Source organism: Onychomys torridus, chromosome 1, assembly GCF_903995425.1.
Source record: "Onychomys torridus chromosome 1, mOncTor1.1, whole genome shotgun sequence".
Lineage (NCBI taxonomy): Eukaryota > Metazoa > Chordata > Mammalia > Rodentia > Cricetidae > Onychomys > Onychomys torridus.
Genome location: NC_050443.1, coordinates 26654936 through 26672555, shown reverse-complemented (window position 1 = coordinate 26672555; position 17620 = coordinate 26654936). Strand labels below are relative to the sequence as shown.

At 45.2% G+C, this 17620-nt stretch overlaps 1 protein-coding gene across 6 annotated transcripts in view; it reads left to right on the top strand.

Moving 5' to 3' along the window:
* Slc7a9 (solute carrier family 7 member 9) overlaps positions 1-15844 on the top strand; it is a 30374-nt gene extending 14530 nt beyond the window's left edge. For all 6 annotated transcript variants that reach the window (XM_036181009.1, XM_036181016.1, XM_036181000.1 and 3 more), the window contains 4 exons: positions 9610-9706; positions 10686-10835; positions 13123-13297; positions 15716-15844. In XM_036181009.1, coding sequence (XP_036036902.1) covers positions 9610-9706; positions 10686-10835; positions 13123-13297; positions 15716-15780 — 487 coding nt within the window. In that variant the 3' untranslated portion in view covers positions 15781-15844. The remainder of the gene's footprint in view (positions 1-9609; positions 9707-10685; positions 10836-13122; positions 13298-15715) is intronic.
* Positions 15845-17620: the final 1776 nt, after the last annotated feature.

Sequence of the window (17620 nt, the reverse complement as noted above, 5' to 3'; positions counted from 1 at the left end):
GAACCTGTAGATTGCTTTTGGTAAGATCACCATTTTTACATGTTAATCCTGCCTATCCATGAGCATGGGAGATCTTTCCATTTTCTGACATCTTCTTCAATTTCTTTTTTCCGGGACTTAAAGTTCTTGTCATATAGGTCCTTCACATGCTTAGTTAGAGTAACCCCAAGGTATTTTATATCATTTGTGGCTATTGTAAAGGGTGATGTATCTCTGATTTCCTTCTCAGCCTGTTTGTCTATTGTATATAGGAGGCCTACTGATTTTTTTTGAGGTGATCTTGTATCCTGCTATGTTGCTGTAGGTTTTTATTAGCTGTATCAGTACCTTGGTTGAATTTTTGGGGTCACTCATGTATACTATCATGTCATCTGCAAATAGGGAAAGCTTGACTTCTTCCTTTCCAATTTGTATCCCCTTAATCTCTTTGTGTTGTCTTATAGCTCTGACTAGAACTTGAAGTACTATATTGAATAAGTATGGGGAGAGGAGACAGCCTTGCCTTGTTCCTGATTTTAGTGGTATTGCTTTGAGTTTCTCTCCATTTAATTTGATGTTGGCTGTTGGCTTGCTGTAGATTGCCTTTATTATGTTTAGGTATGTTCCCTGTATTCCTGATCGCTCCAAGACCTTCATCATGAAGGGGTGTTGGATTTTGTCAAATGCTTTTTCTGCATCTAGTGAGATGATCATGTGTTTTTTTTGGTTTTTTGGTTTTTTTTTTTTGAGTTTGTTTATTTGGTGTATTACATTGACGGACTTTCGTATGTTGAACCACCCTTGCATCCCTAGGATGAAGCCTACTTGATCATGGTGGATAATTGTTTTGATGTGTTCTTGGAGTCTGTTCGCCAGAATTTTATTGAGTATTTTTGCATCAATGTTCATGAGGGAGATCGGTCTGCAGTTCTCTTTCTTTGTTGCATCTTTGTTTGGTTCAGGAATCAGGGTAATTGTAGCCTCATAGAAGGAGTTTGGTAATATGCCTTCTTCTTCTATTGTGTGGAACAATTTAAAGAGTATTGGTATTAACTCTTTTTTGAAGATCTGGTAGAATTCTGCAGTGAATTCATCCGGACCAGGGCTTTTTTTGGTTGGGAGACTTTTAATGACTGATTCTATTTCCTTAGGGGTTATTGGACTATTTAAATGGTTTATCTGGTCTTGATTTAACTTAGGTATGTGGTACCTATCCAGAAAATTATCCATTTCTTTTAGATTTTCCAGTTTTGTGGAGTAGAGGTTTTTGAAGTATGACCTGATGATTCTCTGGATTTCCTCATTGTCTGTTATTATGTCCCCATTTTCATTTCTGATTTTGTTAATTTGGATGCTCTCTCTCTGTCTTTTGGTTAGTTTGGATAAGGGCTTGTCTATCTTGTTGATGTTCTCAAAGAACCAACTCTTTGTTTCATTAATCCTTTGTATTGTTCTCTGTAGTTCTATTTTATTGATTTCAGCTCTCAATTTGATAATTTCCTGGCATCTGTTCCTCCTGGGAGACTTTGCTTCTTCCTGTTCAAGGGCTTTCAGGTGTGCTGTCAAGTCACTAGCGTGAGATTTCTCCAACTTGTTTATGTGGGCGTTCAGTGCTATGAATTTCCCTCTTAGCCCTGCTTTCATAGTGTCCCATAAGTTTGGGTATGTGGTGTATTCATTTTCATTGATCTCTAGGAAGTCTTTAATTTCTTTCTTTATTTCTTCCTTAAGCCATTGGTGATTCAGTTGAGCATTATTCAGTTTCCATGAGATTGTAGGATTTCTGTAGTTTTTTCTGTTGTTGAAATCTAACTTTAAACCATGGTGGTCTGATAGAACACAGGAGGTTATTCCAGTTGTTTTGTATCTGTTGAGATTTGCTTTGTGGCCAAGTATATGGTCGCTTTTAGAGAAGGTTCTATGGTGTGCTGAGAAGAAGGTATATTCTTTTTTGTTTGGGTAGAATGTTCTGTAGATATCGATTAAGTCCATTTGAGCCATAACATCAGTTAAGTCCATTATGTCTCTGTTAAAGTTCCATTTGGCCGATCTGTCCAGAGGTGAAAGTGGGGTGTTGAAGTCTCCCACTATTAATGTGTGGGGTTTTATATGTGATTTAAACTTTAGTAATGTTTCTTTTACATATGTGGGTGCCCTTGTGTTTGGGGCATAAATGTTCAGAATTGAGCCTTCATCTTGGTGGATCTTTCCTGCGATGAGTATGTAATGTCCTTCATCATCTCTTTTGATTGATTTTAGTTTGAAGTCTATTTTGCTGGATATTAGGATGGCTACACCAGCTTGCTTCTTAAGACCATTTGATTGGAAAGTCTTTTCCCAGCCTTTTATTCTTAGGAGGTGTCTGTCTTTGAATTTGAGGTGTGTTTCTTATATGTAGCAGAAAGATGGGTCCTGTTTTTGTATCCATTATGTCAGTCTGTGTCTTTTTATAGGTGAATTAAGGCCATTGATATTAAGGGATATTAATGACCAGTGATTCGTTCCTGTTGTTATTTTTAGTTTTTGGTGGTAGTGTGTGTATTCTTCTCTTCTTTGGGGTTTACTGCTGTGGTGCTATCTATTGCCTGTGTTTTCATGGGTATATCTGCCTTCCTTAGGTTGGAATTTTCCTTCTAGTGCTTTCTGTAGGGCTGGGTTTGTGGATGAGTATTGTTTAAATCTGGCTTTGTCTTGGAAGGTCTTGTTCACTCCATCTATGATGATCGAAAGTTTTGCTGGGTATATTGGTCTAGGCTGGCATCCATGGTCTCTTAGTGTTTGCATTATATCAGTCCAGGTCATTCTGGCTTTCAATTTCTCCATTGAGAAATCGGGTGTTATTCTGATGCGTTTGCCTTTATAAGTCACTTGGCCTTTTTCCTTTGCTGCCCTTAATATTCTTTCTTTATTCTGTACGTTTAGGTGTTTAATTATTATGTGGCAAGGGGACTTTTTTGGGGGTCTAGTCTGTTTGGTGTTCTATAGGCTTCTTGTATCTTCATAGGCATTTCCTTCTTTAAGGTAGGAAAGTTTTCTTCTATGATCTTGTTGAATATATTTTCTGTGCCTTTGAGTTGGTATTCTTCTCCTTCCTCTATCCCTATTATTCGTAGGTTTGGGCTTTTCATGGTGTCCCAAATTTCTTGGACATTTTGGGTCATGACTTTGTTGGTTTTAGTGTTTTCTTTGACGGATGCATCTATTTCTTCTATTGTATCTTCAACACCAGAGATCCTCTCTTCCATCTCTTGCATTCTGTTGGTTATACTTGCCTCTGAAGTTCCTGTTTGTTTACTCAGATTTTCTATTTCCAGCATTCCTTCTGCTAGTGTCTTCTTCATTTTTTCTATTTCCCTCTTCAGGTCTTGGACTGTCTCCCTTGCTTTTTCATGATTTTCTTTCAAGGACTTATTGTTTTCTTCTGCTTTAGTTGTCCTTTCCTCTAGTTTTTTTATAGCGTTCTTCCCATTTTTTGTTTGTCTGTTCCTCTACTTTAGTTTTGATTTCTTCTATATAGGGCTCTAGCCTCTTCATGATGTTACTTATAAGGTTGTTTTCTTCTTCTTCTTCCATTCCGTGATGTTCAGGTCTAGCTGTTGGAGAAGGGCTAGATTCTGGTGATGCTGTATTGCTCTTTATTTTGTTGTATGTACTTCTGCCTTGAGGTCTGCCCATCTCCTCTTGGGTTTGTTCTTGGTCTTATCAGTGTACTTTGTCCAGAGAGAGCTGACAGATTTAGGGAGCCTCCCTCTGGTCCAGATGGAAGCTCTGGGCCAGATGGGAGCGCTGGTCCAGATGAGAATGCTGGCTGGATAGGAGCTGGGGGATGGACTCTGAGTCTTGGGAAGTCCCTGGGGTCTCCTTATTTTGTCCAGATGGGAGCTCCTTTTGTCCAGATGGGAGTTCCTCTGGTCTCTGGTCCAGATGGGAGTTCCTCTGGTCTCTGGTCCAGATGGGAGTTCCAGGGCAGGATGGAAGCTTGGGGCTGGTCTCTGATTCACAGGAAGTGGCTGATGGGTGTGGGGGCAGGGTGTGGAGACTGCAGTGTCTGCCTGCAGTCTTGGAAAAGGGGAGCCTTCCCGCAGGGCCCGCCGATTGGCCGGAAACTGGGGCCAAGTTGGGCAGTTCCTCCCGGGATGGCCTGTGCCCAGCGGTGGGACCCAGGGGGAGTTGCCTCTCTGACTATAACCTCAGGCACTCACCCCTGGTCCAGATGGGAGTTCTGGGGCGGACCCAGTATTAATTCTTAATGGTCAGAGTGCCTCCCCCCCCCAAAAAATTCCCAGGCCAAAGCTGCTGCAGTTATTATTCAAATTCTGGAAGAATACAATGTCTACATTTTATATCCTTATAGAATTTATTTATATGTTTTTCTTTGGTTGTATGTCATCACAGTGGCTCTGCATGCGCTAACTTTTCGAAGAAAGGGAGGTCCTGACATCTCATTCTTTTATCATCTTTCCACTCCATGCTTTGCCCATTCATATAAGTCCCTGTGTAGGGCAGAGGTAACTTTAGCTAATCTAACTTTGTTGCTGTATATGCTACATAATCGCCTGAGTGTATAGTGGAATGAGGCTGTAATCTGATCTGTGGCCTACTCTTCTGGCCCACTGAATCTTGTTGACTGTTTAAGTTTACTTTGTTTTCATTATCTTGTTCCTGAGTTAAGTACAGGGACAGATGTTTCAAGAATATCTCATAGCCTCATAAAGAGACCTCTGGCTTCTTTCTGTGTGTCACAACCTCCAAGGCGTAAGGAACATTTTCAAGTAGATAAGGATATCCCCCTAAAAGTGGGAGGTGTAGTATGCTCAGGACTTTCCTGGGGAAGCTTAGAAACAGTATTCCTGGGAGAAGGCATAAGTGATTCATAAGAAAATTTCCATCAATCCAGTATCCCCAAATTGTACAAGTCCCCCAAGTATGTAACAGGTGGAGATAAAAACCAAAGGTGGCTGGGCGGTGGTGGTGCACGCCTTTAATCCCAGCACTTGGGAGGCAGAGCCAGGCAGATATCTGTGAGTTCGAGGCCAGCCTGGGCTACCAAGTGAGTTCCAGGAAAGGCGCAAAGCTACACAGAGAAACCCTGTCTCAAAAAGAAACAAAAAACAAAAAACAACAACAACAACAAAAACCGAACCAACCATACAAACAAACAAACATAGGTGGCATAGTGGTCATCATGTGGCTCAGCTTTGCTGGATCTTTGTCAAGCAGCTGTGAGCCAACCAGTGGACCCTGGTGGAGTGAGAATGGAACTGAAGATGGTATCTTCATCTCTCACAGAATCCATCAGAAGCCAATGGTTTCCCAACCTGCAATTGACTAGGGACTCATGCAGGCCCACTGTGGGCCGCTGGGGCTGCTGTGAGACCATGTTTGGATTGGTTGTATCATGCCCAGAAGACACACAGCCTTCTCCCCCTCTTCCAGATTTTATGTTCTTTCCATTCCCTTCTTCCACAGTTCCCTGAACTTCCCAGGGGCTGGTGTAACTATCCTGTTCAGTGCTGAGCTCGTGCAGCATCTCTGGGTAAGGGCGAGAGTGCCACAGTGTGTCGGGCATAGATTTCTTTCCGTGGAGTTTGTCTCTCAGTTGCCCCGGGAGCAGCTGTGCTGCTATTATACCACTGATGCCTGTTTGCTTTAATGTGGGTGCTCGGGACCAACTCAGGTTCTCACACTTGACAGCAATCATTTTACCCCAGTCATCTCCCTAAGCAACGGAGTTGATTTTTGTGTAGGACAAGAGTTAAGGATCTAATTTTTTCTCCTACATGTGGATATTCAGTTTTCCTAGCACTGTTTATTAGTTAGGGGACTCTATTTTCTCCAGTGAAAACTTTTAGCATCTTAAAACAAAACCACAGTGTGTGTGTGTATGCACATTACATACATGCAGAAGACCATGGAGGTCAGAAGAGATACCAGATCCCTTGGAACTGGAGTTACAGATGGTTGTGAGTTACCATAATGTTGGGTGCTGAGAACCAAACCCAGGTCCTCTGGAGAGCTTAGTAAGTGCTCTTCGTCACTTAGGCATCTCACCAATGTCTCTCTGGTTTTTCTTTTTCTTTCCTTTCTCTTTCTTTTTGGTTTTTGGAGACAAGGTCTCTCTGTGAATCCATGGCTGTCTTAGAACTCACTCTGTAGACCAGGCTGGCCTGGAACTCAAAGTTCTGCCTGCTCTGCCTTCCAAGTGGTGGGATTAAAGGTGTTTGCCACCTGCCTGGCTCTCTGGTTTCTTATTGTAGGCACAGAGCCATCCACTTCCCTTACAGAGTATCTTCATGGCATCCTGCAGACTCTCATGTGTGGTTTCATTTTCATTTGATGTTAGGATTTTTTACACTCTTTTTTTTCAATGACCCATTCATCATCTAATAGTGTGTTGTTTGATCTTCATACATTTGGGGGTGTTAGAATTCTCTCTTGCTGCTGTGATCAGACGGAATACAAAGAATTATTTCAATTTTCCTGTATTATTTATTAGGACTTGTTTTATGTTTTAATATGTAGTCTATTTTAAATAAAGTTCCATGGGTCATTGAGAAGGTGTTCTGTTATGTTTAATGGAATATTCTATAAGCAGTAAGTTCATTTGTTCTATGATGTCAGTAATTCAGATATTTTTCTGTATTCCTTCAAGTATCTTGAGTAGAGTCATCTTAGTGGTCAGGAATTCCTTTAGCCTTTTTTTTTTTTTTTTTTTTTTTAAAGATTTATTTATTATGTACACAGTTCTGCCTACATATATGCTTGCAGGCCAGAAGAGGGCACCAGATCCCATTATGGATGGTTGTGAGCCACCATGTGGTTGCTGGGAATTGAACCTGGGTCCTCTGGAAGAGCAGCCAGTGTTCTTAACCTCTGAGCCACCTCTCCAGCCCCGCCTGCTTTTACTGCAGGAAGCAATCCTTCTCTAATTAGGACAGACACCTTTGCTGGGTATGGTAATGTGGGCTGACAATCTTTTCAGTATTTGAAATGCCTCATTCCAAGCTCTCTTGACTTTATAAAAATTATGTTTGTGGGCCTTGAGTGTGGGTACACACATCCCACACACATGTAGGGGTGGTCAGTTGGGAATTAGTTCTCTCCATCATTTGGGTTTCTGGGATCGAACTCTTGTTGACAGGCTTGGCAGCAGGGGCCTTTACCCACTAAGCAATCTCACCAGACCCTCCTCCTGGCTTTTAAAATTGTTGTTATAAAATTGCCTCTTTTAATATACACTGGGAGATGAACATCTTGTGAACACTGAGTCATGGGCATAGACTGTGATTCCTCCCTGCCCCATTTTTTGAATTTTCAGTATACAGTTCTTGAACATCTTTTGTCATATATTCTAAAACACTGCATAATTTTTCATACTATTATATTTAGGTTTTAAATATCATTTTCCAATAGTTTTTTTGGCAGTGTAAATAAGTACAAATATTCTGAGAGTGTTACTTTGTAGCCCTAGCTGGTCTGGAACTCACTATGTAGAGCAGGTCACTATGTAGAGCAGGCTAGTCTTAAGCTTGGAGATTTGCCTGCATCTGCCTCCTCCCCAGTGCTGGGGTTAAAGGTGTGCACCACCACTTAGTTTACAGGTAAAATCTGACTTCTGTATTGTTCCAAGTTCCCTAAGAACTTGTCATTTTACAACTTGTGGTAAATATAAAGTCACACAAGCATCATCAATAAGCCAGTTCTAAAATGTACCGTGTTCCCAAGAGTTCCCTACGACCTGACTCTTGTCACTCTGTCCACCTCTAACCTTGAGTAGATCTCCTTCCTTCCCACCTCCATAAGTGTGCCTGCTCCAGATCTTTCATCTAAATGTTTGGAACTGATCCTTTCAAGATAGCATGGTCTCGAATTCATCTAAATTGCGGTGTATATCAGGCGTTTATTTCCCCTGTGGAATAGTACTCCACTGTATGGAAAAAAGTTTATCACCAGTTGAACTTGTGTGTTATTTCTATTTTGGGCTGTTAAGCATAATATTGTTATGAACATTCATCTATGTATTTTTTGTGTATGTATTTTTTTATGTGGAGCATATTTTCATCTTAAGTAAATTCCTAGAAACAGAATTGCTAGCTTACATAATAACTTGATTCTTTATTTATCCATTTAATTTTTGGTTTTTCAAGACAGGGTTTCTCTGGATAGTCCTGGCTATCTGGGACCTAGCTCCGTAGACCAGGCTGACCTTGAACTCACAGAGCTCCACCTTCCTCGGCCTTCTGAGTGCTAGGATTAAAGGCATGCGCCATCGCTGCCTGCGAAGACCCTGGTTTCAACCGAAGGATGTTTTTCCTCTAACCTAAAGTTGCTAATGTTGTTCTAAATAAACTTGTAGGTTTTTTTTTTTTTTTTTTGTTAATATAAAATCTACCAGTTTATTTAGATTATAGAGCCCCAAGCATCAGTTGACATTAATTTTAACTTCATATCCAATTGTGTGTTTGGGAGGGAAAAGTAGAGTCCATGTTTATGATGTTAAAGCAACGGTGTTGGTTAGGATGTGGTTCAGTGGCAGATGTGCTCAGCATACACCAAGTCCTGATCTCATCCCTGGGACAATAAAGAAAAAAGGACCAGTATATTGCATAAGACTTGTCACATTTTCTTAGTTGCTTTACAAAATTATGAAAACTATGTTGTAGACATTTCTATCAAAAGACTTAATGAAGCATGTGCCCTTATGTAGTTAGTATCTCTCCCTAACTCATGGCTATTTTTCAAAGAGGCTGTCAAGATGTTCTGGGTAGATGTCTCTGGCCTCTGTAATTTTACTACACTGTAGATAGAAATTGTAGTCTTTATTGACATAAATATTTGAGAATATTTTGTTTATATTTTTGTGGTCAGTTGAGTATGTGTGCCTGCGTGTTAGTATGTGTGTGTGAGCAGAATGAAAGCAGGAGGCATCAGGTCCCCTGAAGCTAGAGTCCCAGGCCATTGTGACGCACCCCACATGCATACTGGTAGCTCAAGTTGGGGGCCTGTGAAGAGCAGTATGTACCCTTCAACTACTGAGCCCTCTCTACAACCCCCATCTTATTTTCCTGTGAGAGTGGGGAGGTGCCAAAGCTATCAGATCCCCTTGAACCAGAGTCAGTGTCCTGCCATAGTCCTAGAAACCGAGCTTGTCCTCGGAAGACCGGCAAGTGCTCTTCAGTTCTTGAGCACGGCAACCTTCTTACGTTTCAGATCTTTCCTTTTCTCTGCTTCACATTTTAAAGTCTGATTTCTAGATGAGGAGGAATTTGGGAAGGGGGTCGTCACTTGTTCAGGTACCCCTATTGTGCCTTTAGAACATGGGGACCCCAGGGTCTAGGGTGTGTTTGCTTCCTGGCCCCAGGTTCTACACCCTGGACTAGTTTATCCTTTTTTTTTTCTTTTTGCCTAACTTTTAGGAGTCAAACAGGTAGCTCCTCATAAACCATGCCCATCCTGCCCTGCCCTCTTGGCTTCCACAGTACCAGGGTGAGTTCCTCACAGGTGCAGTTAACCATCACAGCTGGCCCTCCTGCCCCTTGGAGAGGACACACTGGCGCATCCTTGCCAGTGACCTCAGAAGCGTGTGTGTCTCAGATGTGTCCTCAGTGCTTTCTTGCATTGTCCTTTCAGACTCATCTATGTGGCGGGCCGGGAAGGCCACATGCTTAAAGTGCTGTCATACATCAGTGTCAAGCGCCTCACGCCTGCCCCTGCCCTCATATTCTATGTAAGTATGAGGCTGCCTGTCAACACGAGCTAGAAATCAAGTCTGCAGGAGATGGGTAGACTTGTGGCAGGGCTTTCTGAGTGAGCCAGGCTTCCTCACTCCCTGACACAGCCAAGACTCTCACAAGCTTATGTGCTGTTTCTTACATATATGTACTTACCTGTTCTGAGACAAATGATTTGGAGGCCTGTAGCTCCAGGATAGGGAATAAGGCACTTCACAGTGGCCAATGGCCTCTGAGTTTAGCCTGTTGACTTGGCTGTGGTTTCTCAGAGCCAGAGGACTACTATACTCACGTCCATTTCCCCATTCACTCTGAAGATGAGCAAACAGTCCCAGAAACTAGGATCCCTGGTCTGGGAGCAGGCCACAAATGCAGTCACAACCAGACCTGAATTTTATCAGGTGCTTACCCACAGTGAAAACTCTTCCCAAGTTAAAGTCATCCTTATAATACTGGTGTACAAAGTGTGTGTGTGTGTGTGTGTGTGTGTGTGTGTGTGTGTGTGTGTGTAGTCTGTTTCTTCTTGCTTAAAACCATGACTTTAGGTCAGACATGGTGGTCTGTATCTGTAAGCTCAGCATTCAGGAGGCTGAGGCAGGAAGATCGCAAGTTTCAGGCCAGCCTGAGCTACAGAGAAAGACTGCGTGTGCACATGTGCCTGCATGCACGTGTGTGTGTGTGTGTGTATAAGAGAGAGAGAGAGAGAGAGAGAGAGAGAGAGAGAGAGAGAGAACACATATGCAAGGACACAACTTCATAGACTCAAAAGTTGTCCAAGCTCTTCCTATAGAGCCTTTCTTGAGAACAACTATCCATCAGCCAGGCTGGGCTTGCCTGGTGGGGGCGGAGGAAGGACACACACACACACACACACACACACACACACACGAGAAGCTGCGGCTTCAGTCTTCTGTGAGGACAAGGACAATGTTGGTGTGCACCAGTGACCTGAAATGTCACTCTTCTTCCTCCTAGGGTATCATAGCCACCATTTACATCATCCCCGGTGACATCAACTCCCTAGTCAATTACTTCAGTTTTGCTGCATGGCTGTTTTACGGTATGACAATCCTAGGACTCATTGTGATGAGATTCACAAGGAAAGACCTGGAAAGGCCCATCAAGGTAAGTCTGTGTCTGAATGTCACAGCAGCTCTGGTTTCTGGGGGGAAAAATGGAAGGCAGCCATTTTAATGCCATCCTGACTGCCCTACCACTGAGCATCCTCCTGCTCATTTCAAAGGATGGCTTATGATCCACGTAGCCACTGGTACACTCACAAATCAGGTTGTAGAGAGCATCTTATTCCACCTCTACCCAATTCTGTCAGGTCCTGGCCTCTCCAACATGCTTACACACTGATGGGGCCACTGGAACCAGCCCTGGTCCCAGCCTTTGTACATGCGGTGTGCTTTGGTCCCCTTACATCCACATGGCTGATGTATGCCTACACACATGAGGAACAGCCATGTTCCTTTATGCTTCTGGAAATGGATAAGTAGAGATCTAAGAAGAAAGGGAGGGCTGCAGTATCCAGGAGCAGGGTAAGGGGCTCGATTAGCTGTAGGCTCTGCTGCTTAGAGCTGTCTCATGGTCTTGGTACATCTCAGCTGTTTACCACCTCCACATCTAGGGTTCACTTAGTGTCTCCAGCAGGCAAGATTGTGGAGGTAGTCTGAGTTTTCAAAACCCCCAATAAAAACAGGAGGAGTGATAGAATAGTGAAGGGGAAAATCTCATAGCCAACATCATCAGCATATGAGAAAATGGGCAGCTGCCACAACCCCAGACTGGGGGCCCACATGTTCTAGGAGGGGAACCCTGGATGGGACCCCAGTGGGAAGACCTGGGGCCCACTAGTGGAAGTGAGACAGTGTGACACCCTTCCCCCCAGGGTCCCCAAGTGTTCCAAAGAAAAGGGTGGCCAGACAGAACACGAGTTCTAGTGCAGCTGGAAGTGAGAGTCCCTGGTTAAAGAGTGAGGCAGACGGCTCCCAAGCTAGCCATGCCCCGGGTGGAGGGACGGCTGGAAGTCGACTCCACTACCCAGACAACAGCACGCGCTACTTAGACGACACAGATACTTCCTGGTACACTTGTGCAGTGTGAACGATGCCGTGGGCAGCCAGTTATTTCTTGTCCCTGCCTCCATCCCCAGTTCACTCTAGAGGAGGGAAAAAAGACAATAGCAGCCTCAGACCCTTCTGACACTCTGACCAGAAGACAAGGCAGTGCTACCCAAAGGAAACAAATGCAGGCCGAAGTCTCCTACCCACCACACTGAAGAGCAGATCCGTGAAAGGATGAGGGCCATGTGGTTAGAGGAGACCTTCCTGCAACCTCAGCACCCAGGAACAGAGGAGATTAGGCCAACAAGCGATACATCCATCTGTACGAGACCTTGCCCTAGAGCCGAGGGAGGTACAGACAGAGGAGGGGAGAGGGGAAATATCAGGTGTCCTAGTTAGGTGTCTGTTGCTGTGAAGAGACACCATGACCACGGCAACTCTCATAAAGGAGAACAATTGGGGTGGCAGCTTACAGTTCAGAGGTTCAGTCCATCACCATCACAGCAGGAACACGGTGCTGTGCAGGCAGACATGGTGCCGGAGCTGAGAGCCCTACAGCAGGCAACAGGAAGTGAACTGTCTCACTGGGTGTGGCTTGATCATATATGAGCCCTCAAAGCCTGCCTCTGCAGTGACACACTTCCTCCAACAAGGCCACACCTCCTAATAGTGCCACTCCCTTTGGGGGCCATTTTCTTTCAAACCACATTAGGCAAATGAATAAATAGGAAATAGGTTGTGATCTTATCAAAGAACTCAACTCAAAGCAGCATTTAAGACAAAGATTAAAAAAAAAAAAGACAAGGGATTGCTAAAAAACCAGAATTCACAACTCTGAGACGACAGCTAGGAAACCTACTCACCAAATTCCCAGCAAGGGTGTTCACGGAACTGCGGCAGAAACAGAATCAAACACACTAACAGGGGACTTAAAAACACCTCCTTCAGAGCGGGTCAGGTCCAGCTTCATACTAGGAAAAGGTCTGAACACTAAAGTAAGGTGGGGAGCAGCGGCTTCAGAGCGTAGACATTCACATCAAGGTTCAAACAGCCAGAGCAACCCCCATCAAGGGCATGTGAATGGTCAGAGCTGTGTTCTCCAATCTGTGACGAGGCAAGGGGAGGGAGGGAGCGGATCGGGAAGGTGGAAGCAGGAAGCCTTAATCAGTTAGAGATGCACACCTTCATCGTTCAAATGACGCGCCTCTCTTACACTCTGGCAGACAAGACAATGGGTGAAATGATGGGCAGAGCCGCCCTAGACTTTGCACATTTGCACAGTTTCTACTAGCATGCAAAGGGGCGTGAGTGGTGCCACTGACATGCTGGTGTTCGCCTTGCAGGTGCCCATCTTCATCCCTGTCCTAGTGACTCTCCTGTCGCTTGTTTTGGTGTTGGCCCCAGTCATCACTAAGCCAGCCTGGGAGTACCTCTACTGTGTATTATTCATACTGAGTGGACTTATATTCTACTTCCTTTTTGTCCACTACAAGTTCGAATGGGCCCAGAGAATCTCCAGTAAGTATCAACAGGATTGTAGGGTAATGCCTGGACTGCAGACTCAGCATGGGTCCTTCCAGCACACCACCCTCCAGATCCACCTCTGTGTCCTCTGTTCCTATCAAGTCCTTTAACAAGGAGGGGAAAGCGCCGTTTTCTTGTGTATTGTAAAATACACATTAATTGGTAACAATTTACCATTAAGACCACCCTTGCTGATGTAGTTCAGAAACATAATCTCATCAGATGGGGTCTTTCCAGAACACCACCTTTTATTGTTTTGAGGCAGGATCTCATAGTGCAGCCCTGGTCACTACTTTCTTTTGAGACCTGTGGCAGACATCTAAGAGTAACAGCCCAAGGACGCCCCAAAATCATAGATACGAGGAGCACGGGACAAGGGCCTGAGCCCCCACACCCAGGCCACAGGTCTCTGTGTTCTGCAGGTGTGGGACAAGGGCCTGAGATCCCACACCCAGGCCACAGGTCTCTGTGTTCTGCAGGTGTGGGACAAGGGCCTGAGCCCCCACACCCAGGCCACAGGTCTCTGTGTTCTGCAGGTGTGGGACAAGGGCCTGAGATCCCACATCCAGGTCACAGGTCTCTGTGTTCTGCAGGTGTGGGACAAGGGTCAGAGTCCCCCACACTGAGGCCACAGGTCTCTGTGTTCTGCAGGTGTGGGACAAGGGCCTGAGATCCCACACCCAGGCCACAGGTCTCTGTGTTCTGCAGGTGTGGGACAAGGGTCAGAGCCCCCCACACTGAGGCCACAGGTCTCTGTGTTCTGCAGGTGTGGGACAAGGGCCTGAGATCCCACACCCAGGTCACAGGTCTCTGTGTTCTGCAGGTGTGGGACAAGGGCCAGAGCCCCCCACACTGAGGCCACAGGTCTCTGCTGTCCTGATCTTCAGTTGTTTGGATAAGTGGGTTTTTTGCTTTGTTTTGTTTTTTGGAGACAGGTTTCCCTGTGTAGCCCTAACTGTCCTGGAACTCACTCTGTAGATCCACCTGCCTCTGCCTCCAGGTGCTAGGATCAAAGGCATGGGTTGGCATGCCCCACTGGACCAGTATTTTAAAAAGCTAGTTGCATTAGCTCTCTCCATTTAAGCAGAAGGTTGGTCTAAGCAGCACTGACAAGGCTGCACTATACCTGGTTTTATGTTCTGACAGGGTCTCACTATGCAGCCCAAGCTAGCACCCCAAATCTGGGTCTTCCTGCCTCAGCCTCCCTGGTGCTGGGGTTATAGGGGTGTCCCTGAACTCAGCTGTGCCTTACTTTTAAAGTCTTTATCACATCCAGTGTTTTTGTGCTATAAAGCAGATTTGGTCACAAGAAACTCCACTTACAAAAGTCAAGGCTCCTGAGCATCACTCGGTGGTGATGGGACCCTAGCGTGTCTCCTCCCTGTATGGTGCGTCCCTTAAAGACAGGGGTTGGGCTGTGCAGTTTAACCCTTGGTCCAGCATAGGGTGTTGTGTGCTACAGCCATTGGTGTTGAGTGAGTGTGAGTAAAAACCCCTCTTCCAGCTGGGCTTTTAGCATGAGCCTGCAATCCCAGCACTGAGGCTGAGGTGGGGGATACACTGTGAGGCCCCGCTTCAACAGAAACAAAAGACAGACCTGCCTTTTAAGTAGAATGTTCCTCAAAGCTTTCCATGTGGTGGACACACACACACTCACAGGTGCTCACGCGCCTATAACTTAACACAGGGACTTGGAGGATGAGAGCCAAGTGGAGGTAAAGGTGGGGAAGGTTACCTTCAGCTTGAGCGGTGCCAGACCCTCTGTCCACACTTACTCAGCTGTGAAAGCTGGTGCCTCACTTAGCTCTCAGCAGTACAGGAATGAAGGATTTCTTTCCTGTTGACCTGAGCTCACCAGCCCCTAACCTCTTCCGAGAGCAAAGCCCGCACAGAGGCACACACATCAGAGTGAAGTCAGAGTTGCTCATCCGGACAGGATAACTGGCAGCCTAGAGCACTGACCTGCTCACTCTAACAACTGTCAGGGCAAACACTTCCAACCACAGCTCTCAGGAGGCTGATGTGGGGGACCATGCCTTTGATTGGGGCCAGCCTGGGCTACACAGCAAGACCCTGTTTCAAACAAAGCACAAAAGCCACTGAAGTGGCTTAAGGCAATGAAAGAAAAATGCAGAGTTTTGTATTTTAAACCAAATGTAATCCTGCTCACTTCAGATTGTGCTGGGCTGCAAACATACTTAACTTAGTCATGTTTCCCTGTAGTGTAAATTGTTGGGTGAATAGAAAGAAACTAGTGAGCTCTCGCTTCTCTGGCAGGAAATAACTAACCTCTGAAAAACTGATGCAGTGACTCTGGCAGTTCTGATAACGTGAGCATCAGCTGTCCCTTACTGCAGGGTCACCTGTGACCACACTGATCTAACTGCACTCATGCCTTGGCTTCCATTCCAGGGCCAGTCACCAAACACCTGCAGATGCTGATGGAAGTTGTCCCACCAGAGAAGGACCCCGAGTAAAATGTCCATCACTTGTAGCCCAAAGCCGCAATCAATTTATTTTTGTAAGCAATTATTTGTGGTTTCTTCCTGGTGTTTTTCTTTTCTTTCTTTCTTTCCCAGTTATTAGAATCCTTTAAAATCTCTTTTTTTCTTTTCTTTTTATTAAGGGATTTTCTATTCGTTTTACATATCAACCACTGATTCCTCTGTCCTCCCTCCTCTTACCCCCCCATTCCCTTGGGGAGTCAGCAGAGCCTGGTACATTCAGTTGAGGCAGGTCCTCCTGCCTGCACCAAGGCTGAGCAAAGTGTCTCAGCATAAGCACTAGGTTCCAAAAAGCCAGCTCATGCACTAAGGGTAGGTCCTGGTCCCACTGCCTGGGGGCCCCTACACAGTTCAAGCTAATCAACTGTTTCACTTATCCAGAGGGCCTGGTCCAGTTCCATGGGGGCTCCTCAGCTATTGGTTCATAGTGTTTCCACTAGTTTGGCTAGCTGTCTCTGTACTTCCTGGTATTTTTCTTAATGAAAATATGTATTCAGATATTTGTTTAATATTATTATTTTTAGCTATCCTTAATTTTGTGAATTAAGAGTCTTAAATAGAGGTAAGAGATGTTTTTAGATGTTATCAGGAATGCTGGATGTGGTGATACACATTTAGGAGGCAAATGTGGGTGGATCTCTCTGATTTTGAGACCAGCCTGGTCTACATAGTGAGTTCCAGGCCAGCCAGGATCCTGTCTAAAAAATAAAAAAAACAAAGCCCCAGAAGTTATCCAGATGTGTTAGCTGGTAGCTGCATAACAGCACTGCATAACACTCATTCCAGGAGTGATTTGATAAGGTCACAGCACATCAACAAAGGCCAGAGCTGCAGGGTGGCTCAGGAGTTAGCACTGGCCTACCATACGCAAGGCTGCGTGTGTGTTAGGGCAGCCAACAGTGACCACAGGCAATCCCTGCACTCACTCAAGTCCACACTCATCCAAAGCTGCTGCTATTTTTGCTCAGCTCGCACAGGTCACTGGCAGGGGTTTGAAATGTATCCTGCTCCTCCTCACCACACGGTGCCACCACTCCCATGCTTCACCCTGTGCTGTGCCCGCTGACAGCCTGTGCCCACTGACACTGTCTGTGTTAGTGTCACCGTGCCCCAACTGACTGGCTCCGCTGGCATTGTACTTTCTAGGAAGTATGAATAAAATGTTACTGTGCATTTGACACAGAGCAAAATCCTGTCAACAACATTTTCGTAAGAACACTGGTGACCCACCACAAAGATGCCCATCTCCTACAGGAGCGATTCTAGAGCACAGACTCAAGTATTCCCACCTCACATTTCAGAAGTGTAACCCAGTTAGTACATTTTAATATAAAACAGAAAAGCAAGAGCTGATTGTTTGCACAGCCAGCCTCCTATGCTACAAAACGTTGCTCAGAGGTTTAACATTGGAAAATGTGACCATCTGAAAAAAAGAAACGGTTTAAACAGAGCTCTGTCCCCACCATTTTCCTGGATCTTCTGAGACAGCCTGCCACTTGCACTCTGTGTGCCCAGCGCCACCGTAGCTCTCCACCAGCTGGGTGGGCCTGCATCTGCACAGATGCACACTGAGAAAGCCACAGTTGAATTGTTCCAGCAAGACACCACACTTCCTGCTGTCTCCAGAGCCACTCTGCTCCTTGCCAATCAACCCAAGAGTCACAGCAGCAGAGAGGATGTGTTCCTGGTAGTTGCCCAGGCGGGACAGCCTCTGACTGCTAGGACAGCCAGGTCCCCACCCTATAACATCCTGGACTCGTGCGCTGCATGTCCATTTCTGTTCAGCTTCCCCACACTCTTCTGTTAACTGACG